The 27,040-nt window shown below is 41.0% G+C and overlaps 13 protein-coding genes and 1 non-coding gene across 14 annotated transcripts; 6 read left to right on the top strand and 8 right to left on the bottom strand.

The window, feature by feature from the left end:
* Positions 1-1,039: 1,039 nt before the first annotated feature.
* On the bottom strand, positions 1,040-1,590 carry SS1G_06541 (predicted protein; the record flags this gene model as incomplete). The annotated part of the gene is made up of 2 exons (XM_001592251.1): positions 1,040-1,175; positions 1,466-1,590. The coding sequence occupies 2 exons, from the start codon at positions 1,588-1,590 to the stop codon at positions 1,040-1,042; spliced, it is 261 nt and encodes an 86-aa protein (XP_001592301.1).
* Positions 1,591-4,788: 3,198 nt separating this feature from the next.
* On the bottom strand, positions 4,789-5,258 carry SS1G_06540 (predicted protein; the record flags this gene model as incomplete). Its single annotated transcript, XM_001592250.1, has 2 exons — positions 4,789-4,842; positions 5,136-5,258. The coding sequence occupies 2 exons, from the start codon at positions 5,256-5,258 to the stop codon at positions 4,789-4,791; spliced, it is 177 nt and encodes a 58-aa protein (XP_001592300.1).
* A 2,932-nt stretch (positions 5,259-8,190) lies between these two features.
* Positions 8,191-8,512, bottom strand: SS1G_06539 (predicted protein; the record flags this gene model as incomplete). The annotated part of the gene is made up of 2 exons (XM_001592249.1): positions 8,191-8,260; positions 8,451-8,512. The coding sequence occupies 2 exons, from the start codon at positions 8,510-8,512 to the stop codon at positions 8,191-8,193; spliced, it is 132 nt and encodes a 43-aa protein (XP_001592299.1).
* Positions 8,513-9,363: 851 nt separating this feature from the next.
* SS1G_06538 (predicted protein) lies at positions 9,364-9,528 on the top strand (the record flags this gene model as incomplete). The annotated part of the gene is made up of 1 exon (XM_001592248.1): positions 9,364-9,528. The coding sequence occupies one exon, from the start codon at positions 9,364-9,366 to the stop codon at positions 9,526-9,528; it is 165 nt and encodes a 54-aa protein (XP_001592298.1).
* Positions 9,529-9,982: 454 nt separating this feature from the next.
* On the top strand, positions 9,983-10,078 carry SS1G_14583. The gene has a single exon. It is a non-coding gene; the product is annotated as a tRNA-Ser (tRNA).
* A 632-nt stretch (positions 10,079-10,710) lies between these two features.
* SS1G_06537 (predicted protein) lies at positions 10,711-10,920 on the bottom strand (the record flags this gene model as incomplete). The annotated part of the gene is made up of 1 exon (XM_001592247.1): positions 10,711-10,920. One exon carries the CDS (start codon positions 10,918-10,920, stop codon positions 10,711-10,713), a length of 210 nt encoding a protein of 69 aa, XP_001592297.1.
* A 596-nt stretch (positions 10,921-11,516) lies between these two features.
* SS1G_06536 (hypothetical protein) lies at positions 11,517-12,002 on the top strand (the record flags this gene model as incomplete). Its single annotated transcript, XM_001592246.1, has 1 exon — positions 11,517-12,002. The coding sequence occupies one exon, from the start codon at positions 11,517-11,519 to the stop codon at positions 12,000-12,002; it is 486 nt and encodes a 161-aa protein (XP_001592296.1).
* Positions 12,003-12,397: 395 nt separating this feature from the next.
* On the top strand, positions 12,398-13,344 carry SS1G_06535 (hypothetical protein; the record flags this gene model as incomplete). Its single annotated transcript, XM_001592245.1, has 3 exons — positions 12,398-12,783; positions 13,056-13,093; positions 13,334-13,344. 3 exons carry the CDS (start codon positions 12,398-12,400, stop codon positions 13,342-13,344), a joined length of 435 nt encoding a protein of 144 aa, XP_001592295.1.
* A 362-nt stretch (positions 13,345-13,706) lies between these two features.
* On the bottom strand, positions 13,707-14,706 carry SS1G_06534 (hypothetical protein; the record flags this gene model as incomplete). Its single annotated transcript, XM_001592244.1, has 3 exons — positions 13,707-14,028; positions 14,088-14,287; positions 14,413-14,706. The coding sequence occupies 3 exons, from the start codon at positions 14,704-14,706 to the stop codon at positions 13,707-13,709; spliced, it is 816 nt and encodes a 271-aa protein (XP_001592294.1).
* Positions 14,707-17,552: 2,846 nt separating this feature from the next.
* On the bottom strand, positions 17,553-20,451 carry SS1G_06533 (hypothetical protein; the record flags this gene model as incomplete). Its single annotated transcript, XM_001592243.1, has 2 exons — positions 17,553-19,067; positions 19,273-20,451. 2 exons carry the CDS (start codon positions 20,449-20,451, stop codon positions 17,553-17,555), a joined length of 2,694 nt encoding a protein of 897 aa, XP_001592293.1.
* Positions 20,452-22,265: 1,814 nt separating this feature from the next.
* SS1G_06532 (hypothetical protein) lies at positions 22,266-23,020 on the bottom strand (the record flags this gene model as incomplete). The annotated part of the gene is made up of 2 exons (XM_001592242.1): positions 22,266-22,577; positions 22,634-23,020. 2 exons carry the CDS (start codon positions 23,018-23,020, stop codon positions 22,266-22,268), a joined length of 699 nt encoding a protein of 232 aa, XP_001592292.1.
* Positions 23,021-23,391: 371 nt separating this feature from the next.
* SS1G_06531 (predicted protein) lies at positions 23,392-23,646 on the top strand (the record flags this gene model as incomplete). The annotated part of the gene is made up of 1 exon (XM_001592241.1): positions 23,392-23,646. One exon carries the CDS (start codon positions 23,392-23,394, stop codon positions 23,644-23,646), a length of 255 nt encoding a protein of 84 aa, XP_001592291.1.
* Positions 23,647-24,797: 1,151 nt separating this feature from the next.
* SS1G_06530 (hypothetical protein) lies at positions 24,798-26,099 on the top strand (the record flags this gene model as incomplete). The annotated part of the gene is made up of 1 exon (XM_001592240.1): positions 24,798-26,099. The coding sequence occupies one exon, from the start codon at positions 24,798-24,800 to the stop codon at positions 26,097-26,099; it is 1,302 nt and encodes a 433-aa protein (XP_001592290.1).
* Positions 26,100-26,685: 586 nt separating this feature from the next.
* On the bottom strand, positions 26,686-27,015 carry SS1G_06529 (hypothetical protein; the record flags this gene model as incomplete). The annotated part of the gene is made up of 3 exons (XM_001592239.1): positions 26,686-26,792; positions 26,855-26,947; positions 27,006-27,015. The coding sequence occupies 3 exons, from the start codon at positions 27,013-27,015 to the stop codon at positions 26,686-26,688; spliced, it is 210 nt and encodes a 69-aa protein (XP_001592289.1).
* Positions 27,016-27,040: the final 25 nt, after the last annotated feature.

Below are 27,040 nucleotides of genomic sequence, written 5' to 3'. Positions count from 1 at the left end.
AAGATAAGTTTAGTAACTATTCTAGCAACCACAACTTTATAATGTTCTTACATTTTTCCATAATTTACTATTCAAAAGTTTGAGAAATGATCCATAATAATATATATTTGTTGGCAAAGTCTCATCCACACAACTTTATTGGTTCATCTAATTGGCATTGATTCGAGAAGTTTATAGACATGACAGTCACAGTGACAGACTCACATCTTCCCCACAGCCTCACTGCACAAGCTGCATATTCTGCTGATAGTCATTGCTTTACTTCGTCCTATATATGCACAGTAATGGATAGAGCCGGCAGTAGTGACTGGCGAAGGAGGGCGAGATGCCAAAATAGAGGCTGGACATCTCCGAAATCAAATCATACTATAAAATGTCATAGCCAATGAAGCTCGCTTATGTACTCGTACTCCTCGCCCATCTTGGTGTCCTCAGTATCCAGCCTTTCCGATGAAAATCCGCCTTAGCCAAACGCCCTGAGCTTTAATCTCACCCAATGAATGAGTCCATTACTCAGCTAGACAGTTACTCCCATTTATTTTACCTTCGTACAAGAGACATACGGCAAGTTATTGATAGATGCTACAGAATACCATACACGGCTAATTCCAGCAAAACAAAACTATGATTACACAGAATCTACAGGCTATAGCTGCCTCTTCAAATTACCTTCCCTCTTACCGCCAACACCGCCATTAACCGCACGAGAAAACAAGATTGAAGGTCATGGTTATTGTACCCAATTAGCCATCTCCTTGTAATGACAAACTGCTAGCTGGGCACCGTTTAACCTTCGCCAACCCCTGAAACTCACCGCTGCCCAGTGCCAAAGTCCACCCCCAAATCGTGGAACTCCCGAACGCTGCAAATAAATGAATGAATATTATCTCGAAACTAAAATCTCCTTCATTACTGGTTTGATGTACCAACATCCTACATCCTCAACAAACAGCGTTTCCCCATTTATACCAGCGCCCGAACTGCTAATTTCAGGTAGGAAGGATTTTAGATGTGATGTGCTTGACAGTCTAGGTAATTTTCAATAGATTGAGCATTTATTACTCCATACAATAATATGTGGTCTGTGGTCTTTGGTCGCAAGCCGTTGTGTATCCGTAATAGCACTCTGACCACCATTTGCGATCCCTTCAGTACCCATACCCCCACAGTAAACGCTGTACAACCTCGAGGTCTTTTCAACTTCGGCTCCACGTAACGGAAATGGGCGACAAGGCAGGAAAATAGGCAATCTCTCTTGCACTTCTGTACACTCTAGGTATGGTTACAATACATACCCCAACCTAAGCAGCCATCACTCAACCATCCAGTAAAAGCACGCCGACCGCATAGCCGATTCGCAAGAAGTGACAATCAAAGGAAGACGCACGTCAGATGGAGGTCAGATGTGGAAGGAATGAAAATACTTGAGTGGAAGAAGAGGCATAGGCTGAATCCGCCGTCTTACTACAGTCCTTCCATTCTCGAGGTTACCTTGGTACCGTACACTGATATAGAGTACAATGCGGAGATAATTCGCCGTCGTCTTACAGTTTGAAGGAATAATGATTCTCGAACGGATGCGATTGTCATGATCATAAGATGTACGACGATGTTGATCTTGATCTTCATCCTCAGCTAATAATCATCTCCTGTTCTTCCTGTCTATCTTGTCTCCCACAGACCCTTCCGTGTAGTCTTACTATTCCTTTGCTCCTACCACATTCAAATAGTGACGATGATGTATGAACACCAACCGGATTCCCGCATCCCAGCCTCATTCCCTTCCGTCAAACATAGACACTCGGGTCCGCCCAAAGTTGAGATTGACAAACCCACGACGATAACAGAATGACAAGAAAATGAAGAAGCATCCGGATGTAACCGATCGAATGATTATCCATAGCATAGAGTATTATTTCAGTGACACAACTCTAAACAAGTGAACCCCACCACATATCTTTACTGAGCCTTCCTACCATCCATAAAAGCTCATATTGGAGGCATTGGCTCATGTACGTGAAAATCGGGAATACCGACTCGCACATTCTGTCCGGGTGTGACCGTTGGATGTGGACGGGTTGAATCAAATCCACCAATCTCAGATTCTCAATCGGCTAGTCATCCATGCTCAGAATTCGAGATGGCTTCAATATTTCAATACGATAGAACCGACCTTCCGGATTGAGCAAGATCTAATTAGTTAAATAAAGCACAGTCAATAATGACCAAGCAACTCCAATTTCGCACCTCATCGCTATTGTTATTAGACCACAAGCATCTTAGACTTCTCCAAGCGTTACATATTATGCACGTGCTTGGACCCCCTTCATACTCCCACTGCAACCACAACCACCCACCAACAAGCAACACCGACCTCCCACAAAGACATCCTAACCGCCATGTGTGACGCTTGACTGTAAATCATCAATATTTCCTACGAACTGATAAATGCACGTCATCTTCAGATCTAACCAATATACTATTCTAAGCACGTACCCGCACGGGTTAAAGAAGTGGTCCTTCTCGAGGTCCTATTCAACATCCCAACCATGGAGACTTACCGGCCGCTGTCAAGACCGCGGCGGCGCTAAAAGAATTATGCCTCTGCCGTTCTCTTTGTCTATAATCAATTCAATACATCATTCTCCATTTCTCGAGGTCTGTGATCACAAGTGTGGAGAATCCATGTCTATAATGTGGTATGTATTGAAACAAACATATTATGCCTTTTGTCCTGCAGTCTTGTATCTTCATCTGTGTCTGTATCTATGATTATTACTTTTCCTCTGCAAGAGTTTTCCTCGGGCGGGTATCGAGTACAATATTGAATCCTTCAAATATATTGGTACAATCCAGTAATGATTAGTTTCAAATGCACCCATCAATGTGGAAAGTTTCTACAGCATTGGCACAGGTCAAATACTTCAAACATGCATATGAACATTACCTATTTAAGATTCACATGATTCAGTTTTCTTCCCAAGAAAAGATCATGTCGTTAGTAGCGATAACAGTTGCAGTTGGTGCTGTGCCGTATCGGAAGGATTCTTTGCGTTATATGTGGGCTACTATATTTAGAGCTTCATCGTTGTTGCTAAAATGAAGCTCTCACATCATGTTCGATCAATTGATAACCCGGAGTGGAGACATTCCACAGAAGAATGTGTCGATGGGATGAGAATAGCTTTTGGCTCTTACCTGCGACAGATATGATTATCATGACTTAAAGCGATTTTTCAATGACGTTCCGAGGTGCATGGGCTGCCTTGATATTTAGTTTTTTTATATCTGCCTAAGTTGGAATTTAGTTCAGAAGGTGCCCAATATCCACCGTCACTACCATGCAGTTCAAAGGATGGATGAAATAATATGGGAATAGACACACTACCAAGAATAACGTCGGTAATATCTTTAGCTGATCTGTTTATCTATTACCGTTTTTATATGATGGGTCTACTAGTGTTGAAAGAATGGAACATATGGTCGACTGTACCGTCTACAAGGAAGACGCTGTCTAGACAATCCACCTGGATATCTCCATTTCGACAAATTGATAGAGTAAGAGACAAATATCGGTGCCATTTTCATATCGTCTGCTGCAATATACTTTTGTCTGCATATGCGCTGTTGCGAGCACAATCTAGTTACCAACAAGCTACTGCACAATATCTAAGCGGCGGCTGAGATAAACGAGGTTCGCCTACTCCTTCTGTTACTCTCTTTTCATTAATGTTATACTCTTCATCCACATTATCCTCCTGGTTTCACAGTTCCTGACCTTTGAAGGGTATTTTTGGGCTTACAGTACCTAGTATGTTCGCTAAACGGTCTTCGGCAGTCACGGGGCAAATGCGAAGCGGACAATGCTCTTCGCTCAATAATATCCTCGAGCTAGTCAAAAGCTTATTGTAGTTATCTAGCATGAAATTTAGGTCTTGATGCTAGTATCATGAAGCGTAGCTGTATTTTCACTCAGTATTTCACTTCAGAATTTAGCATAGAATGTTCCTTGCCCTTAACCTCGAACTTGTCACATTATTTACTTCCAAGATATTGTGCTAATGGAACTATTCGTATCATTTGTGTTAATAAATCTAGTTTGGCTGTGAGATGTCCTTCGATGCAGATTTACTTGGCAGTTATCAAAGATCTCAGGCTATGAATTCACATATAAGACTACTGAACTCGGCTAGCACTAGTTAGCTATTATCTCATCCACTTCTAAATCCGATGCTTTGTGTATTCTGCGAATCCTGCAGTCTCTACATCCAGACCGCGAACCGAACGGTTAGTCTATCGTCTGATTGGACTATATTGACTATTGGAATGAGTTTTATGTAAAAAGTTTAGTTCAGCGAGTTTAAATTCCACAAGTTTAGCTTGACATTTAGACTCTTGAACTAGGTAATATATTTTATGTAATTTCAAGTGATATTAAAACCATATTTTTACGTTTGACCATAGAGCCGAATTGGAAATTGATATTAGATCTTTATCATAGTCACATCTAATCTATTGAGTCAATCAAACTAGATTGTAACATGGCTAGTATGGCTTAAAAATATCATTAGACGACTAGTTTTCCTTTTTCGCAAATTGGAAGTTTGACTAATCATGATGAAAACCCTAATAAGTCTAGTAACCCCTTTTCGAACCACCCCTAATTCGAATTACCTTTTTATACCAAAAATCAACACTTTCAATATTAATAATTCAATGATTAATGGATAAAATCAATTGAAAGTTTAATTATAAATCTGTTATAAAATTATTAATAACTGAAAATCATCATTCTTGGTATAAAAAGGTGGTCTGAATTAGGGGTGGTACGAAAAGTGGGTACTAGACTTATGCCAGGCAAAAACTGTTAGAAACCCTGCACGATTCAGAATGGTGGAGGAGGTACATTTATAACAGCGTTATCTATCATGTATGAAATCATCCCGACGTAACAATTGTGTACATTTGTGTCCAGACCAACAAAGTCAATTCCAAATCATGTCATCTAAGTCAACTTCACATTATCTCTAGTTCCGACTTCACCTAAAGATGCGATGCTGAAGCCCCAATGATACTGAATTGGCGCAAAAGCAAAAGCATAGTGGGTACGCGTCTTTAACGAATTCAATACTGACACAGTTTCCCTTGGCAACCTTCGGCTTGATAGATATAACTAGAATGTATACCACGATCACATTTTGAACTCTTACTATCTCATGACTCTTGATCTTGCCATTCCTGTATGGTTCCGGTGTCATTAAACACATGCCAGTTCAAAGCAGGTTTAGAGCATAGTAGCAAATTAAATGTTCCGAAAATATCGTTTTAAAAACGATTATAGTGTAGCCCCTAAGTACGCGAGGTTAAATTTGGCTAGTCTGCCCCCGCGTTCAACTACTGCTAGCTTGGGCCACAAAACCACTCCACCGAATGTTGTTAAGTTCAGATCAAGATCAAGTTTTTGAATTTTGTGAAGATTCTGATCAGCTAAGCAGTCGATCAAAACTGTCATCATTTATTCAAGAATTTTATCATGCACTGTTTTAGCTCCCCGCTAGGAATTTACCATGTCTATATAAACCTCGCATTTCCTATGTCCTTTCATTTTATCTTCATTACAATCACATCTTCCTTCTTAAGAAAGCTTCATCAATATTTCTTCAAAAACTCGTTCAACTTCAGCTTCTTTCACAGTTACTTTAAGTTGTACGCTCTTCGATTCTTTAATTCATGATTAGAGATTACACAATTTCTATCAGATGCAAAAGTCCGTAAAGGCTCTTCAATCGTGGTACATCTCTGGCAAAAAGCGGTGTTGGTCTGAGAAGATTCAATAATCTAATGTTCAGTTACTCCAATGAATTTCAAACAATAACCCAGCACGAGCTGGGCTATCAGAGGACTTATAGCATGGCGGCAACGCATTGCTATATCCTCTTTTGGGAGACAGATTCTCTGCCCCGATTTATAAAGATCTCTTACATTTAAACTAAAGATACCCGCGTAGTTATTCTATGGAAATCATTCTTTGCCGTTGAAGGTCCATGCCGGAAATCAGCACCCAAAATTTGAAAGTCAAAGAAACGGGGGTTCCAAAATCCCATGATTATTCAACGAATATTGGCTGCCATAGCCGCCTTATATTACAATTAAGTAACACTGTTAATACTCGCTCGACCAGAAAGTATAGAACCATCCGCCAAGCACATGCTAAAATATTGTAAACTAGAAGAGGAATGATGGCCACTAATTAAGTGGGTGTTTATGACTCTCTGACAGCACGAGTACCGCGACTCAAAATCCCCAAACCCCCCCCAAACAAGATCAGGGCAGCGGTGGGAGCAAGATATGGCATGCAAGACTGAGACTAACAGCAGGGACGTGCTTTCAACACGCGGGGTCATAGTTTTACCCCAGATTTACTTCAACGGTCGACAAATCTACGGAAATTAATGGAAGTGCATCATTCAGCGGGAGCTAGCAGTAGCTTAATCCATACTTACCCCGTCTGGCGTTAGCTAGCCTATCGTCTCTTCTTTCAGTCACGAGACTTGTTAGTTCACACCCCTCCTTTACCTAAATCTTAAGCTTTCCGCCGTTGAAGTCACTAGAGCGCTAGAAAGTGAGCCGTTCATTTTTAAACTCCGATCTAGGCCAAAAATGCAAATTGCAGATCTCATTTATCCTCCTGAGCGACTTTTGGTTGGTTAAATAACGTGATGACTCAAGTAAATGATCAACGGTTTCTGTAGCGGGAGCACTATACACCGACAGATTCAATCGCTTCCCTGATCTAGGCCCAAAATTGTAAATGACAGATAACGTTATGCTTGTGAGCGATTTATGATTGGTTGAATAACATCAAAACTCGATTCAAGTCCTCACTCTATGGTAAATTCGGAGTAGTACTCGGATTGCTTGAGTCGGTTGCACTAAAAAAATACGTTTAAAGGTTGGTGTTCGCACATGTTTCATCTTTTTCATTCATTCCTTCATTTTTGGGTTTCAACCTTTATCTGTAAACTTTTACATTTGTTTTTAATTCAGATGTATCATATCTCGCCATACATCCTTTGATCTAACTTATTACTTCAAGGAACATCATCATGCTGGCTCAACATAATTGCTCCAGTACTGCCACGAATATTTAATAATAAGACAACAATCTTTGAGCACATAATATATAGAACATAGTTAGTATTACCAGTACCTTCCACTCCAATTCAATCGCCCAAAGTGTTTCTGGACTGACGCAAAGTTGTTCTGACCGCAGATGATCGATGTCAATTTAGGAATTCGCTTGTATTCCGACCCATAATAAAAGGAGGCATCGACAATCCGGCCTACATACAAAAAGAAATTTTACACTAGACCAACCAACAGGACGACTTAACAAGCTAACCAATCTACTACGGGATTCATCAATCACAGGGAAATCTACATTCTTATCTTATTCTTATCTTATAATCATTTACTTCAGCACCCTATATCATCTCACTTCAATCTTACTATTATCTACCGAACTCCATAGGATATATCTCATCGCCACGCATTATCCATGCTACAATCTCATCACTACCTATATTATCATTTACAAAATATATTCTCATCGAAAAATATCCACCACCATCACCTATACTATTTACATTACCATTTATAACATATATCCTTATCAACTAATACTAAGTACCCTATATACTATTTCTTCATCATTTATATAATCATATCTAGGTCTCCCAGGTTTTTATTAATATTTATTACCGTGATATCTTCAAAATCTTCAACATCTTCAACATCTTCAACATCTTCAACATTTAAAAGCCACATCGCCCAACCCCGCAAGAGATCGTCCTAGAGGTTCAATCTTCGTATTAACCTCTAGGATAACCTCGGGAGAAGCGTTAAGAAAGCCCAAGAACCATTACGCCATCATCGAATCATCAACAATCTCACGACAATAATTTCGACAACAGACGCCTCTATAACAAATCAATCTAAGATAGAATAGGGAAACATCCGAGCCATACGTCATCGTCATTTAACTCGAAGCATCAAGGAAGAACAAAGATCAAAGCATATATGAAGAAGAAAAGGAAAGGATTCTTTTACTACATTATCGAATCCAAACCCGGCGCTCCTTCATCATTCATCTTTATCTCAAATCCTCATGCTAATAATTATACAGTACAATCATGCGAAGCGTCCTGCAATCCACCACAACAGCATAACCGGTTCATCCACACCGCAAATCGTAAAGGATCTGGAAAGCGAAATGTTATTGTCACAACATTCAAAGAGAATAGAGAGGAAAGGAAAAAGGTAGGTACCAAAATACAACACTCACCAAAACACACCAACATCAACACATCAACACACCAACACAGCATTCAAACACCTAAAATCCTCTTCAGGCGCCAGCATAAAGCTAACCACTCAATGAAAAAAGGGACCTGGTAACAGGCAGTAAGAACAAAAAATTGGGCAGGAGAGACCGAAGTGCCCTGGAATGCATGTTTCCATACATAACCCCGTCTAACATTCATGAGCGAAAGAAGGGCCTGCACATTTCCTTGAGGAGAAAAGAAAAAGAAAAGAAAATGAAAAGCAATGGGGATGGAGGGGTTTATATAGGATTTTTGGTATGTGGCTCGCTTGGGTGGATGTGTGTGTTGGGTGGGAAGGTGGGAGGGGAGGAAAGAAAGGGAAGGGAAGGGAAGGTGGTAGAGGAGGAAAGAAAGGAAGGGAAGGCGCGGGAGGAGGAAAGGAGAGTAATTAGCACATATAGGTAGATACCAGGTAGATACCAGGTAGATAGATACTAGGCAGATAGATACTAGGTAGATAGATACAGGTAGAAACTAGATACCATCGAGTTCACAGTGCCGCCGAGATCCAAACATTTATTTTGGGTTTCGGTGGGCACCTTCCTTTTACAAGGGAGCTCGTAGATGTATGAAGGGAATTGAGAAATTTATTAATTGAATTACTTGCTGCTTTGTGGAGTGAGGAGAATGGTATTTGCTTCTTTCTTTCGGGATCGCAGAACGAGGCGAAATCATTCGGTCAATTGTGATTTTGAGGATTTTGGCCTGATTTGAAAAGGCAAACAGAAAGATCCCGATAAGTGACGAAATGACCGATGATATCACGTAGGCCCACGTGCAGAAGTGTACGAGAAAACACAGAGTAGCAGGAAAGGAGAGGAAAGTGCAGTCATGTCTGGTTACGTAGATATATGAGCAAAGACACAAAATCCAACGAGAAACCACATGGTAGAAATATTCTAGAGTGATTGAGGGAGTCGTGTTAAGAATTTCCAACTTTATAATATTGCTGACATGACAGATGTGAAAGGGGTTTGACATGGGGGAAAGAGGGGAGAAGAAACAAAAGCATGTACAGGAAAAATGCGTTGTTAATGATGTAGAGAAAACAACTAGACAGATGAAGAATGTGATGAAGGAAGTCCAACAGGAAATGAAGAAGGAAAGAACGAGAGAACGATGTGTAGAAATCCACAGGCAATGAGGAACGACTGGCCATCAGTTGGATTTATCCATTATTTGAACATCGAAGTATGTTGGAGATCAAAACATCAACGTGGAATCTTTTCAAACATTGAAGCTTGAGGACTATTTGATGTTCAATCTAAATCGGCATATTGTGTGGATATCTGACTGTCCAATTTTAGCTAGAATATTGGGGAGCGCTGAAATAAGATCTTACTCTAGTCAAAACTTCGGATTTGCATTTTGAGTCCGTGAGATCATTATCATTTTTCCAATTTTTATTATCTGAATATATATACTAAAGAGGGCTATGAGATCAGAGAGGTGTATTCGACTTTGACGTTTTATCGTGAATATGTGATGTCGTTGTGTTTGATACCCTACTAAGCGTAAGGTTACCCCACCATTTATTTCCCTTGCGCAATTAAATATGGTATATATACCACTATTTACATCCAACAAACAAAAAAGCTGGCACTTTGGCGGAGTGGTTAACGCGATGCCCTGCTACTGTATAACAGAGTCAGGCATTTCCCTCGGGAGCGTGTGTTCGAATCACACAGGTGTCGTTTTTTAGTGTTTTGCTCCTGCGTATGCTTTAGTTTTGCTACACGGATATAGTTACATATTACTGCTGGGTGGGTATATTTATTGCAAAGCCAAATGCCGCATTTCATTCGGTACCGAGCAAAAAATAATAACAATTTCGCGATTAGTGGTACTAGCCCCAGTGATCTGTGTATCTTTCCCCCTATGTCTTTTGTTTTCCCTTCTCGAACAGGGTGCGCCCAAGACAGAGGGTTTTGGAGATACAACATGGCAATTTCCTCAGTTCAACCATCCGTGATTTTGGATTCTGATGCTCCACAGTTGTAACCACGTGATATTGATATCTTTTAGCTGGAAAGCCTTACTTACCTAGAGAGTTTGGTGGACGGGGATTTATATGTGCAAGAATAACAAGAAGCAATTTTATATTGTCAACGTGGATGTGCAAGAAAGGGAGTCCCGGGGAAGATCATCTGTGAGAGTCATGACCTCATTTCCGAGGATGTTTCGGGAAAGCTCCGCCTCGCTGATGGTGTCACAGAGAATGGCGCGTTCATGCTGTGCCACTTTACAGGACGAACGGTATTAGGATCAATCAGACACCACACCCTTTTATCAACAACTTGATATTAAAATCACATCTACCAATACTTTAGAAACGTGGTATTTCTACAACATCTTCGCGGATATACTTCAAGGCGGACTTCGATCTGGCTGTCTCAGCTGACAGTGTTAACAGCACAGTATCGTTGGCCGCCTCACGATGCTCGTTATCATTCTTCGTTCTTTTATTCTCTTCATTTTCTCGACAGGTCGCCCGCGTATCAAATGTCGTATTTAATTGAGAGACAGGCCTTGGCATCTGGTTGATCGTTGATTCAGACAAGAATGAGGCTAGCCAAGGTATTCACGTGCACCTACCTTCCCAGCTAATTTTGAAACCTTGGAAAACCCACGTATAATCTCACTATCATGGAGTGAAACGACAGTGTCTCATTGCCGTCTAATATACTACCTAGGTATATCTGCAAAGTTTAACCCTGCGAACTCCGCTCATTTCCAAACAATGATAGCGATAAGGTTTTGAGGTACAACCTCTTATCTACAACGATTCTCCCTCCTCCATATCTTCTACTCAAAAGTGGGTGATTGATGGAACAAATTGCCACAATAGGACATTCCATGATCTTTGAATAGATATATCCTCTCCAAGGAGTGAGAGTTGATCTTCATGGACGCGATTTTCATCGGTACAACCACGGAATAAGCAATGATTATAGTTCTGCAAACTTGATTTTCCAGAAGTTAACATTCCTAAGATACCACGCGCGAGATCAAAATTCTCAGCAACAGCTTGGATATTGAAAAGCCCAACACAATCCACTATTCTGAAGCCCTGCGCGACTCCTCATACATTACCCAATATCTCTCGGGGATCACTGGATTCCAGATGACATTATGGATATGCCAAAGCTTGGCGTTATTTCGCCACTTCATGCTACCATATACCAGCCAGACAATATCCGAAATGCAACAAGAGAAAATGAAGATATTACCAATCACGATATACGTCGTAAATTTACCATATGGTCAATATTGGGCGAAGGATTCTCCCTCACAAATTCCTGGTTTGGAATTTCCAGTGCCTTCATCACAGGTATTGACTCTGGTGGTCCTGCTCTCTTTGTGTATGGAATACCCCTTGTCGCATCCATAAGTATCTGTATAGGATGTTCGTTATCAGAATTGGCAAGTGCAATGCCAAATGCTGCAGGACAACATTTTTGGACTATGGAATTAGCACCTAAGAGATACGCAAGGCCATTATCATTTATTACTGGGTATTGTGCATGGGCTGGATCTCTTTTCGCCTCAGCAAGTGTATCGTTGGCGGTTGCGTCAGCAGTAGTTGGGTGCTGGCAGTTAAATCATCCAGATTTGTAAGTCCTCTAAGCGCGGTCTGTCTCCAGATTTAGTAGTAACCTGTCAATAGTGACATTCATGAATTGCATGTTTTTATTGCATACCAACTAATCAATCTATTTGCTTTCATTTTCAATTGCTATGGCGCAATCCTACCTACACTAGGGACCTTTACTCTTTACATATCTTTAATATCTTTTGGGATTATTCTCTTTGCTATACCATCGCAAGCCCCAACGCATCAAGACATGAAATTTGTCTTTGCAACATTTATTAACAATACTGGCTGGTCAAACAACGGCGTGGCTTTTATTGTTGGTCTCGTAAACGCCAACTGGGCATTTTCTTGCCTTGATAGTGCTGTGCATCTAGCAGAAGAAGTTCATCAACCCGAAGTAGTCATCCCAATTTCGATCATGGCTACTATTGCGATTGGTTTTGCGACAGCTTGGTTCTTCGTCGTTGCGATGTTCTTCAGTATTAATAACTTTGATACCATTGTCGGCACCGTTACAAGAGTACCAATTCTAGAATTATTTTACCAGTCTCTTGGCAACAAATCTGCTGCAATCCTTCTAGAGTCCCTTATCATGGCAACTGGAATCGGTTGTCTGATTGCATGTCACACATGGCAATCCCGCCTCTGTTGGACTTTTGCTCGAGATGGCGGTGTCCCATTCCATAAGTCCCTAGCCAAGATCAATGTTACACTAGATGTTCCATTACGTGCACATGCTTTGAGTGCAACAGTCGTTTCTATACTTGGACTTTTGTATTTGGTTTCAACAACTGCTTTTAACAGGTATGTCGTACACCTTCTGATATAGAACCGGAAGTCAGTTCTGACATGTCATAGTATGATCATTGGATGTATTGTCCTCCCATATGTATCTTACACTATTCCTCTCCTATGTTTGCTTTATAAGGGCCGTGATTCAATCTCACATGGACCGTTTTGGCTTGGTAGGTATGGCCATTTTGCAAACATAGTAACAATTTTCTGGACATTATTTGCACTCATTATGTAAGTTACACCGCCATCTTTTGGAGAAAATCTTAACATTCATCGTACAGGTTCTCATTCCCAATACATCTTCCTGTGACCACATCCAGTAAGTATTTTAAGAGCGTCACCGAGACTTGCGCTAATATGACAATAGATATGAATTACATCAGTGTCATATACTGCATCTTAGCTTGTGTGATAGCCAGCGATTGGTTATCTCGGGGCAGGTTACAGTTTCGACACAAATTTCATGAAAGATCACGAGTAGAGTATGAGAGTGAGCAGGCATTGGTAAGATATCTCGAGATTGACTATGGTTTCATACATTTTTACTAATAGTTCGAAGTTACACCATGAAACCTCATAAAGGATTTAATGCTTCAAAGGTCCACAGGTGTCTAATTTGCTGTTCCCGAGGAGTGGAACCGATAGCCGGTAGTCATGAATCCATTAATCTTCTCGCTAAGAGGCTTCTGGTCATTGTTCAAACTTCAATTATAGTTTCAAAGTGGGAAACTTTTGATGCCAAGGACATTCACTGGCTAGCGACTTCTGTGACTTCGATGCGTATGTAAAAATACCGCAACACAACACCATTTTTTAGAAGTCTAGCTAATCTATCACAGCATCACCACCTCCTTCTATTCTACCTTCCACTACCAAATTTCATCCCCTTTCACGATCCGACCTTGATCTTCCACTCCATCATCTGCTCCTATTTACAAGGAAGTCCAGAGGCTACTTTGAATATAAGTAACATAATTACCAACTCTGGAGTAAACACCAGCATAACCAGCTTCAGCACATCCTTGACCCCAGGAAACAGTTCCCTCCAAAACACCAGTAGCAGCATCAATAATTGGTCCACCACTATCACCAGAGCAAGAGTCCTTACCACCACCAGTAACTCCTGCACACCACATGTTGGTTGTAACGGAAGATGTACCATACTCAGCTTGGCAGGTAGAACGAGAGATGACTGGAACCGAGACTTTTCTTAAAGTTGCTGGTAAAGAGGATGAATTCTCAGTCAAAAGACCCCTTATTTATCAATTAGCTCTTTGTTTCAAGCAATTTTGTATAAGATGGGAGTTACATACCAGCCTGCAACTGTGGCAGTAGAACCAACAACAGGATCCGAACCTTGAACGGGTAACTTGGCATAGCCAATGGTTGAGCTGGATGGAATAGCAGTCGACAAGTGCCAGAGTGCAATATCGTTATCGATTGTTCGGGAGTTGTAAGAAGGATGAACAACAACCTTACTAACTCCAACTTGTGTACCGCCAGATGCCCAGGTCTATCATAAGTCAATACATATACTTTGAAGCGCGAAGCACGAAATGCGATGAACGAGAATCATCTTGAAAACCATAATCTCTGCATTCATCGCAACGAATAAGGACAAGGAAAACAAGAACATACCAAAGTTCCAGCACGAACTTTAACAGACGATGCCGAATAGGAAACAGAGCAATGAGCAGCAGTAAGAACAGTATACGCATTGAGCAATACACCGCCGCAGAAATGCGATCCAGCGTATGTCAAACTAACAATGTAGGGGAATTCTCCCAATGCGGCGGTCGTTCCTCCTACGATTCCTACTGTGCCTGTGAGGGTAGTGCCGCGATTTTCGAGTTCGGTTCCGCTGGGGAGTGCAGCTGCCATGGAGAGGATGGGCATCGCGAGTGCGAGGGCGAAGTTGAGGATCGGAGCCATGGCGTTGTGGATGTGGGTGAGGTGGTGGAATTTGATCGGAGTTGGAGATGATGGAGATGGAGATGAAGGTAGAGAGAGGAGTTGATGATGTGTGTGTGAGAGGGAACGACAATGGGGTTTTCGTTGGATTTATATTCTTCAGTTATATAAACTTGGCTTGGTATGGTATGGTATACATAGATTCTAGACACAACTTTTTCTTCGAAATATTCAAACATTGAATAACATTGAAGCATTATCACTTTCCTATTCCGTATTCTCCTTCCCTTCTCCTTTTTCCACTCCTCCTTCTCAATCAATAGCCTCAATTAATAGCTTGTTTAGTTCATATTCATGATATCGAATCATTCAATTAGATTTAAAAACAAAAAAAAAAGTCTTATCTCCCTCTCCCCTCCTTTTTCGTTTCTCTTCTCTTTCTGTTTTTCCCTCTCTTCTCCTTCTTCTTTGGATCTATCTATCTATGCATCTGTACATACATATACATACATCTGCATATAAATCTGCTTGGCGACGCGACGCGAGATCAGGCAAGACGAGATGTGAAGAGAAGAGAAGAGACGAGGCCAAGCAAGCGAGATGGTGAAGATTATGAGACTAGCTTCTTTTTTGGCATTCTGCTAGCTGGTGATATGTTTTTTCTTCTTGGGTTTCTATATTTGGCTTGATGGATAAATGCTAGATATATAATATAAATAGAATAGAATTGGATAGATATGTTATACTTAAAGAAGGAGATCGGTTGCGGTGGTATTGTGGTGCTGGTGTAGTTTTGGTGATGCGCTTTGGCCTGGCTTGGCTTGTGAAGTGTGAAGTCTGAAGTAAGGAATGGCCTATAGGAAAAATAGAGAGGAAGAGGAGCGGGGAGATGGGCGTACCTGAGTAGGTGTAAAGATGATAGGATAGGATAGGATGAATGAATAGTTGGTATATATCTGTAGCTACCTAGTTAGATAAAAAAAAATTACACAGTAATTATCCGTTTATGATTAGGCATATCCTATGAAAATACTGAGGAATTTGAATTATATTATTATTATTCAATCTTATCTCCTTTCTGAGTATAATTATGTATGTGTACTCAGGTCCTCAGAATATGATTTATTGTTTCTTTCATCTCTTATAATAAGTCTTACAAGATAGTTATCAATCGTGCATATCTGTATTCTAAATCCTAATTATATTAGATAGATATCATATCCTATATCTATAATTATAAGATTACAATTTCTATCATTTAACAATCTAAAAAATTAATACATCATTCAGGTTAACCTAACCTCCTAACCTATCACCACATCACTATAATTTATCACCCACCATAAACAAATACCCCTTCTTCTATTTACCTGGTATCTACTATCTACCTACCCTCCATTTACAAATAAATAAATAACCTATCTCTTAAATCTCAATCAACATTATCTTATCTCCACATCTCCCTATCTCCATCTATCTCTTAACCACCTAATTTCTCTTGGCCGTCTCAGCATTTTCTTGGACCTTCTCTTCACATCTCCTAACATATCCCAAAAAATCCATTAAGCACCATAAATACAACCCAAGAAAAAATTCCAAGAAAATTCCAAGAAATAGATGATTTGGCCGCGTGTTTATAATTAGGACTTGCCTATTTGAGAAGGAGTTATTGATTGGAGTTGGAGTTGGAGTTGGGATCTGGAGGGGTTGGTTTTTTGTTTCGTATTTAGCCGGGTGTAGGTAGTGTTTGATGTGTGGTGTTTGTAATTGGTGTTTGGGAAGATGAAGATTTTTGGTGGCGTTGGTTTGTGTGGTGGTGGTGGTGGGAGAAGGGGAAGGTAAAATAAGGTTTATAGATTTGGAAGGAGGAAGGGGAGGGATTTGTCGGGGAGAAGAGAGATGGAGAAGGAGAAGCAGAGGGAGGGGAAGATGTGGGGTGGGGTGGGAATGTGAATGTGAATGGTGGGGAAAAGTAGATGTGATCTGATAAGATATCATATCATATATCATTGTAGTCTTAAGATCACCAGATCTAATACAGAGTATCAGGAGGAGAATTATGATCTGATTAGATATCATATACTAATATATCAATAAAAAATATCGGAAAGAAAAAAGATTATGATTTTTTATTGATAATATAACTATTATATAGATTGCATCAACACCAAACTCTTGTTCGAATCCATTGAATATGATCTTACATAGTAAATAGGTTCTTACCTAGAATCTTTCCCATCTATTGTAAGTCTAAGTCTTAGAATTAGGAATTGATTTTATATCTAGATCTACATCTATCCGTAAGTACAATAATTATAATTATAAAACTAAAAATAATCATAAGTAATCTTACAACTTTACTTCTAATTATAATATAGATTTTATACATATTAAGATTTCATCTCCATCTCTATTTAACTCATCCTCACTCTTATACCCACACCTATATTCCCAATCTCAATTCCAATCCCAATGCCTACCACTCCAACCTTCCCCCTCTACACTCCACACTCCACACTCCACACTCCACACTCCGCACTCGTACCAATATCTAAGATCTAACAATAATGATAATAAATAAAATACCCATACCAGACGGTTACACAGGTATACCCATAAAATCAATACGGATAGATACCTAGATAAAGATAATATTTATTTATTTATTTAATTTATCTTATCCACTCATTCAATCATTTATTCAATATCAAGAAGTAAAAAAATCACCCTCATCAAAAAAAAAAAATAAAAAAAAAATAAAAAGATTGAAAAAACCGAATTCATACATCTTCATTTCAAAAGATATCCATACTATCATTATCATTGCTATACTTCTTCCTGCTATTCATCAATAACTCCTAGAAAATTTAACTATCATCCCCACTAATACCAGCACTTCCTCCCTCGCTCGCACTCTCATCACTAACTAAATTGACGACGTTTCCTCTCAAGCTCATTGGCTCCTTCCCTTTGCCTTTTCCTGTCGTGGCTACATCTGCAGTTTTATTTTTATCCTCAGTTTGTTCATTTTCTTTCCCGTCTCCCTCTACGCTTTTCATCAACCTATCCCCATCCCCAGACTTATCCCCTGGCTCAGCCACAGCTCCTGCCCCAGCGTCAACTCCGCCCTTAACCCCAGTAGTAGAAACGCCAACTTCCGCCCTCCTACCAGGCCCCTTCCCATTCAAAGCTTCCCATCTCCTCTGAATTGCCCCAACTGGTACTCTCTTAATAGGTCTCTGCGTATTTCCCACTCCACCCGAGCCCGCAGAACTAGGTCTACTACCTCCATTCATCACTCCGCCTGTACCTGCAGAACCCGGTCTTTTTTTATCCAGCACGGGCATTCCAAACCCATCATGAGCCCCAGCTTTACCTTTCACTCTCGAACCGGAAGCACTTCTCTCATGCATTCCTATAGATGCAGAATTCGAAGGTGCAAAATGTCGACTTCTTTCCTCTTCTGCTTGTGTTATTCCTGCATTGGAATTACGTTTCAATCTTTTATTTGCATGATCCTCCGATTCTCGAATTCCATCATATCCATGAGAATTTTTTTCATGGTCCGAGCCAGGTCGTGGAAGCGAAGAAGGTAGTGTTGTAGGTGGAAAGCTTGGAAGAAATCCTCGAGTTCCGGAGGGAACAGAATAGGGACCTTCTGGTGCTTTTGAATATGAATGATGTTGTGGTTGAGCATTGATTGGCGAAAACCCTGTAGCAGGTCTCATATCCACCATTTCCATTCTTACACCTGTCGGCGGTTGCCCCTGATGCATCTGCTGACCACCCATTGAATAACCAGGCATTGGTAAATTAGGAAAATCAGCAACGCGATTTACTCCGGCAGGTACTGATGGAGAACTTGTGCCTAAAACCTCACGTCGTTTCTTTGCCTCCTTATCCTTGTCGCGCATACGTAGAGTAACACCAAATGACTTGCGGATTTGTGATTTACGGGATGCATTGCCATTTTTAAGAGAAATAAGTCGTGCCTCTCGTTTATCTGCAGGCCAATCATCGGGTATACTAGCTTGGTCCTCAGCGTATTTTTCTTCTACTCTTTGGAGAGCAGCTTCTAGAGCAGCACGTTTCTCGGGAGTTAATTCGGATGGTGATTGGCGAGCCCTTTCATCCAAAGGAGAGGCAGCGATGATTGCTGAAATATGCTTAGACATTGTTGGGGTGTGTAGAGGTGGTCGAGGGATATTGTGCGTTGGTCCGGGAATGTTTGGATTGTGAAGGTGGTCAATATGCGATTGGTTGTTAACATCTGTTAAATATTGAGTATGTGAAGAATTCGCGACCGGGTTTGGACGGTCCAGGTGGTCTTGAAAGATGGCTTCATCATCATCTTGCCCTTCTTCCCCAAGACAAACGCGCTTCTTTTCATGCTTTGGCAAGTTAGCAAAATTCCCAAGTGACATAGATAAAACGTACGTAGAGCATTCCTTGCTTCGTTGTAAAGCCCTGGGCACAATTACTGCAATAAAACTTCAATCCTGGAGGTTGATTTCTAGTACAGATATTCTTTGATCGATGCTAGATTACCGTCAGCTTTGCAGAAAATTACGATAACTCAAGACTCACAAAATTATATCCTCTGACGGTATCAAACTTATAGGTGCAGGTAGGGCATCGTAAATCATCAAGTACATGTGCTCGAGCTTCAATTTGAGCCTTTTGAAGGGCGATGATTCGTTGCTGCTCAGCAACTAGAGGATCCAAAGATGGAGGTTCAGGATTCCTTGGTGCCTCATAGGTCATTTCTGTATCACCGCCATCATGACTTTGCGCCCTACTTGGTATGTGTGGCACGACGGTCTCATCATTTTCATCCAAAATATCGTCAAGACTATAACCAAGTCTATCAGCTTCAGCCAGCCACCGTATGAGAGATTTTGCCGGAACACTCTTCAAACGTTCAGACAAAGCCTGATCGAGAACTTTACTAGGTACGAGATCTGCGAGCTGATTTGCAGAAGCATTCTTGAGGACCCTGGCGACAATGGGTTGCTTGGCGGAGACAACTTCAACAAAGGCTTCTTTCATAACACCGGCATCCTTGAGAATGCGCGCAAGAACATTTGGATTAGCATTTTTCAACCCGGCACGGAGAATGAATGTAATGTGTGAATCGTCTGCATTCGTAAAAAGGAAGTTTCTCCATTGCTCACGCAATATTGCTTGAGTAGCCTCAGTTGATACATGCAATAAGGCCTCCCTTAAACGAGCAGTTTCTTCATCGGCTTTTTGGGCGGGTGGTGGTCTGTAATGACCCCTTGGGGTAATGAAAGTTGAACCAAAATGTGGCTTACGGGCTGTAGGACTCGTAGTAGCCGTTTGGGGAGATTCAACTGTGAATGACTTTCTCTTTAGAGTGTTTGATGACAGCTCTGGGATGCTCATTTTAGGGTTCATTTCTGTAGTGGACTTCTCGCCTCGGCGCCCAGTGCTCTGTATTGACAGCCTAGTATTCCTCGGAGACGCGGATGCCGTCATAAAGCCTCCTTCTTGATCACCTTTTTCTTGAAATTGTGGTCCATCATCAAGATCGATGATTTCACCATTTTTGCCCTCATTTGATGATGCTGCAATGGTTTGAGACTCGAGATCCCTGTTCGTCTCGTCCATTTCAGGGGATTCTGAAATGAATCGCTTTGCTGCGGATCTTGGTGTATCTGAAAGAGCTACACTTTGTATCTCACTAACATCAACGTCTGACAGCTCAGACTCGTCATCGCTCTCGTCGGGACGTGGAGGAGCCATTCGGTACTGATCTATTATTCACGTGTACTTCACGTGTTAAAAAAAAATAGGTTCGAATTGATCGGAGTCAAAGCTTGAACTTTTGGGTTCTTTATGGAGGAGTTTTGAAAAAAAAGTAGATCGTTAGAAGTAGAGAACAGCAAAAGTGAATTTGTTATCCCTATGATGACAGTATTAATTAAATGTATCATGTGATCGTAGTGTATTGGACTCGTGTAATTGGTTGAAAATCAAAGGGAGTGAATCGAAGGGAGGAACAAGTACCTGTGAGATGTGGTGATGCAGAAGATGGATATTGAAGATTCAATAAGTGCTTTGAAAACTAAAGGTGTCGCAAGTGTGTGCAAGAGCTGATCTTCTGACGAGGAATGATCGATCTATATTGAGAAGCATTTAGTATTTCTAATCCGAAGAAGATTATGCAAAACGAATGGAATAAACGTATTGCCGAGAGTCTGAGACGTATGTTCGTATCAAAAAAAAAATTGAAGTAAGAGAAAATACTTACAATGGACCGTATTAATCGAGAAACATTAGTTTTGGACTCAACTTTGCTTGTCGTTAGAGTTATCAAGAATGAAGTTTAATATTGATAAAGTTCATGAGTATGAATAGAGAACTAGATGATTAAATGATGGAAAAAAAGAAGAAGAAGAAGAAGTAATACTATAAAGTAAAAGAAGTTTAATAAACGAAGTTTAAACCTGCTAGCGTGATCAGACCCTTGTCTATTTGTTTTTAATATAGTGACTAAATTTTAGATCAGAAATGAAAAGTAAATAAAAAATGAAACAGATTAAAAAGAGATGAGAAGAAAGTTATTTAAGAGTATCGTTAGATCTTATGATGTTGAACAAATCAATACACTTCGATATTCTGAAGAACGTCTAGCTAATTATAGAGGAGATCTGTATTAGAACGTATTTGAGACGTGTAAGCGGCCGATCCAATTGGATTGATATTCATTGATACTGAAAGTGATGGATTTTAGCTTATCGAATTGAAAATCAGATTAATCATCGAGATACTGACTCGAGTAGGATTGTTTATATCATCATCATCAAATAATTAAAGTATGAGTGAATATAGGATTAAGGGTTGAAATAAGTAATAGGCTCGGGAATCATAGAAGAACGTATAGCGATCCATAACCTTATTTTGGTAGGTAGTTGAAATTCCAAGGCATCTTCGATGCATTGTATAGCTTCTGAAACCCATACATCCAGATACCAACAAACATCTAAATCCTGATACGAGGAGTTCTTAAAATCGAATTGTAGATGATTCAGAATTACCTATATTCCCGACCTATATATTAATAACCCTCGTTCATAATGAAATCAATTACGAAGCGGATTGCTCGGGTGGCTGAAATAAGTGCTTCCTCATATTATTTGCTCAATTAAAGATAATCTACTAGGAAGGTGGGATTTTTAAAGTAATTTCGTGGCTATGTTCGGAGGTCATATATTATTATCTCACCTCACTAATATATTTAGGAAGGTATCAAAATAACCACTTTTATTGCTTCTGCTACCTAGATATTGAGACGTCGCAGTAATAATTAAAATAAATCTATTGCACAGATTGTCCTGATATCATCTCACCAAGCCTATCCAAAGAAAACGCCGCAGAATTACCAGGCCAGTCTGCATCCGAAAAGTTCGTGATTGCTCACTTGTAGATATCCCATTTCCTCTGTGTCAATCTCATCCCTTCATCCAAGTACCGTATCCTATACCTTTCAACCCTACGCCATACCAATAAATGGCAAAATCAAACCCCAAATGAAACCATATCATTAATGCTAATAATTAAAACCATGAATAACCCGGCTGAACTAGATTACTGTACTCGACGCACTTCACCATCAACTTCTCATAGTAACCACTTGTGTCCGCAGAAATTCGGGAGGCCAATGATCGTCCATAAGCGTGCTGATATGCACCCTTGACTTGGTCCATATGTCTTGGATCCCAATGACATCGGACAACTCGAGCAACAAGTAGTTTGTCTTTGGTGCCAAAACCTTTCATTGAATCCTCCATGAGATTTGCATCACGCATAGCTTTATCCGTAGCTGTGCGAAGTTGAAAGAGAAGGGAATCCTCCATATGGCCGCTGAACTTCTTGCCAAGAGTCAGTGAAATTGTCTTGAAATGCTTGCAATAAGTTTACTCACCTTCTTGATAACCCATTCCAAAGGCTTTCCATGCTGTTGCTGATATGTATGATTGATCGCTCGAAGTTGGGCATCATTTCGTTTGGTGAATATCTCACAAACCGTCTTTGCTTCATGTCCACGTATGGCCTCTGTCGCATTCCATATAGCTGCTACATCGCGTTCAACATCTCGAGTGATGACGGGGGCACTATCCTCGTTTCTATTGGCTTCCAATACCATCAAGAAATGATCCTCGGTTTTCAAACTCAAATCGCCCTTGAGATCGTTTGCCAGACTCCTGTTGTACCGTCGTTGATACATCGTCTTAATCGCATTAATATCAGCATTTGACCTGCCCATCAATACTTCCGTCAAGTATTTCTCTTTTGTGCCTATTCCATCCATGGCGGTAAAAAGCAAGTGGCAATCTTGTATCAAAGGGCCGCGAATAATTGCAGCGAGGCCTTCCCTAAAGTACGAGCTTGTTTCACTCTCCACATCTGCCAACAATTTCCTTTTGAAGGTATCATAGAAAGCTTGTCGCAGAACTTCTATTTGCAAAGGTCCCTTATTATGCAGAACTTCGATAAGAGTCGCTTCATCTGTGCCGAAACCTTTCATGGCTTTGCGCAAGGCCTGCGCATCTGCGCGTCCATCGTAAGGTATGCGCGGTGGGCTTGGTAAGTTTAGGTCATACCCAGCCGACGGCGGCGTAGGTTGTCCAAAACTCATTGGCGCGCCATGTGGAGGTTGTGGGAGGGCAGGTGGAGCGCCATATGATTGCTGAGGATATCCACTTTGCGATGGAGGGTAGGGCGATTGTTGCGGCGGAGGATAAGGACCTGGCGGACCTGGCGGAGGTGCGCCATAGGGTTGCTGCTGTGGATAGGAACCCTGTTGAGGAGGGTATTGTTGGTATGGTTGTTGCGGCGGATATGGTGGCTGTTGAGGAGCGCCATATGGTTGATTCTGAGGGTATGGACTATGTGTTGGAGGATATTGCTGATATGCTTGAGGAGAATCTACTTTGAAGTCAACGACTGACCATGTATGATTGCATACTTTCATCACATACGAGGTGGTATTTGTGGCGGGTATCTAGATTGCGGGGCAACTGTGCTGACAGTTAGATATTGCCGCAAACGAGAGCGGGGAATGTACTTACGTCCAGCAGTCGGCGCACCATACGATGGATAGTTTTGATATGACATGTTTTGAGTGCTACTGCTCTGTAAGGATTTGTGTGCCTGCAGATGTAAGTTTGCTAAAGGTTTAGTAGTAAACAGGTAAAAGTAGGTAGAGCAGAAGGATCCAGCAGTTATATATCACTATGCTGTGCAGAAGGCAAACCTAAGATTCAGAATCCTCGGGGCTGTGGTGAGTGGTCAAATGAGGGGTGGCCAGTGATATAGCGCTTAGAATCATCACAAAAGCCTGCCATTTGAGAACGTTGAGGCGCAGTAATGACGACTCTTTGTGGTTTTTTAACCAATTAAATAGTATAGCAAAGACAATTCTGTAATGGCGACTTCTTGATTATTTCGTCTCCTTGGTAAATCCTCGCAAAGACGAGGAGAGGGACGATGTGTAATAATGGCCCAAAGTTTCGGGATCGATCGATCGGGAACAAAATTAACAATTTGGCATTTTGGCAGAAAGAGCAGAAAAGGCTCAATCAACTGTGACCGCTTTGAATATTTCTACTACAAAGAATAATAAATAAGATCTTATATTTAAGACGTCTTGAACTCGATTTTTATTTTCGTTTGCTAGGTATTATAATTATGACTTTCGTTTTCTTTTGGTTTCAGTTTGCCTGAATTTGCTTTGCTTTTTTTTTTCTTTCTTCCAAAAGCAGGCTTGTAACCTAATAGTTGGCTCTCTCATTCAGTTGCTTATCGTCGTAGTCGGAAAAGCGAGTATCCCCCCAAAATTGTATCCAGGGACAACTCGCTTTCCTTGACTACAACGGCAGGTGGCTGAGTCATTGAGAGCCGACTATGACTTGTATTATAAATTATAATCAGGTTTGCATAGCACTGTTTGTCGTTGTTTTAGTGTAACTTATAGAGTGTGCCCACCGAACCAGTTTATGCATTCCTTCTATTTATCTTCAGTATTCGTTCTACCTAAGTAAGGAAGCTACTCTTCATTGACTCCTGTCTCGCTTTAGTTTTTTACAATGGGAGGTCGTGCTTTTGCTTCTCATATCCCACCCATCAAGACGCCTCGTATGACTCAGGAGGTCTACGATAAAGCTCTCAAAGTCACTCAAGCCATTTTACGAAAATTCTACTCCAAAGTTGCAAGTTGTATTGAGGGGCCTGGCAAGACTACTTATGGGGATGTCGATATTCTTGTTACCTCTCCTTTGAAAAATGCGTTCTCTTCAGAAGAATTAGTCGCAGACAGACTCAAGAAAGCTTTGAATGCAGTAGCCTTCATACAAGTTGAAGGCAATCCTACTATCAATTTTGCAGTTCCTGGGCCAGACGAATCAATCAACAACATGGTAGGCGAGATTGGGAAGAATCTGACCAAGTTTAAAGATAATGCATCAGAGAGGTGGTATATTCAGGTCGATGTTCATACATGTAAAGATGTCCATGAATTCGAATGGGAGTTATTTCATTCTGCCCATGGCGATCTATGGAACATAATTGGTACAACCATCAGAAGATTTGGACTTACCATCAATAACCATGGATTGTTCATTAGGATTCCTGAAATAGAGTTGGCTAATAGGAAGAAGAGCATGGTATTTCTGACTGATGATCCTGGCAAGATTCTCGACTTCTTAGGCTTAGATCAGGACAAATGGTGGAGACGTTTCAACACTCAACAGGAAATGTTTGAATACGCTGCTTCTTGCCGAATGTTTTGGGTCAGAGATGTGGTCGAAGACGAAGCAGAAGGAGATGTCATCGGTCAAGAGCGTGGAGAAGAAGGTAAGAAAAAGCTAAAGCATAATGACCGACAACGATTGGCAAAACGCCCTATCTTCAGAGCCTGGGTAGATGAATTTATACCTCAGTGTCGCGAAGAAGGAAAGTACAGCGATGGTAAAATCACGAGGGAAGAAATTCGAGATGAAGCTTTTGAAAAATTTGGTATCAAGAAGGAATACGAGGCCAGGCAACACGATTGGTATCTTGCAAGACATCTAGTAGAATTGGTGAACGATGGTATCAAGAGCAATATTCCTGTGGATGGAGTAAATGGCCAAATGAGGGCGGCAGCCACGAAGGTTTTGAAGGGTGTCATCATGGAGGGAGAGCTATACGACGGAAGTATACCGGCAACTGCGATGAAGGATGAGAAGGGCTTCTACAATCTTGAGCTGGTCAAATATTTCGTTGCCGAAAATTGGGAGAACGCAGGTAGGATTGGAATGGCAAGGCAAATAGTGAAAGCCAGGGAAGCTACGGAGGCGAAAGCTAAGAAGAAGGCAAAGGCTGAGCGTGATCCTGGTCTCCAAACGTGATATGATATGGACGGTAATAATACAAAAGAATGAGTGTATTAAAAAAGCATTAAGAATGCGTGAAAAATGGTGTTGGTCAAGAATATTGAGGGGATACCAAGACTGCGGCTGTGGCCGAAATGGATTTATGGCCATGAGGCGGGTGACCGGTGACCGCGTCACATTCCGCATTGATCCACACTTGAAGTTTTAATATTTTCATGTATGAGAAAAGGAGGAAGACGCAAGAACTTCGGCGTGCCTTTCCAAAGTCACACAGGGGTCACAATGGCACAGTCGGCGAAGGTTTCCATCAGCTTGCAAACGGAGAGGTTGTAGCCATCACTCGTAGTTGAAATAGAAACAAGTCACAATTGACACATGGCTGCATTTCGCCGTAGCTTCTAGATCAGTGTAGATTGCTCAGAATATGCCTTAGCATGTCGAATATCCCTTCGTGATAAATGTTTCCCCCGTGTTCAGAGCTCAGAGCCTTGTCGCACGTCTGAAAATCTTCCTCCATTAAACCCATACGCCGTATTATCCACGCCTGTGCTCAAATATCTCGTAAATTCAATAATCCGTCGCGCAAAGAACCGAATTTCATTTATTTCTTGCCCTTACCACCGCTGCCGGAAATACCGTGCGACTTGGTCTTCAAGGGTCCTTTCTGGCCACCAATCTCCTTGGCTAATTTATCTTGCTTTGCCTTGTCTGATGAAAGGGAAAAATCAGTGAAATGTTGCCTTGAATATTGTGAACACAAGTTCACTTACCCTCCTTCTGCTTCAACTTGAAGGCGATCGTCTCCTCGTCATCCTCAACCTTGACCTTCTTCTTCACTTTGTTGTGGATGGGGTTTGTGCCGTCTGCGAATTCTGGTCAGTGTCATGCAAGGCTATGAAGGATGAACAAGGTTATACGAACTTCCTCCCATTTTGAATTAGGCTTATAGGAGTCTT

The sequence above is a fragment of the Sclerotinia sclerotiorum genome, genomic scaffold, assembly GCF_000146945.2.
Source record: "Sclerotinia sclerotiorum 1980 UF-70 scaffold_8 genomic scaffold, whole genome shotgun sequence".
NCBI lineage: Eukaryota > Fungi > Ascomycota > Leotiomycetes > Helotiales > Sclerotiniaceae > Sclerotinia > Sclerotinia sclerotiorum.
This window is presented reverse-complemented; position numbering and strand designations above follow the sequence as displayed.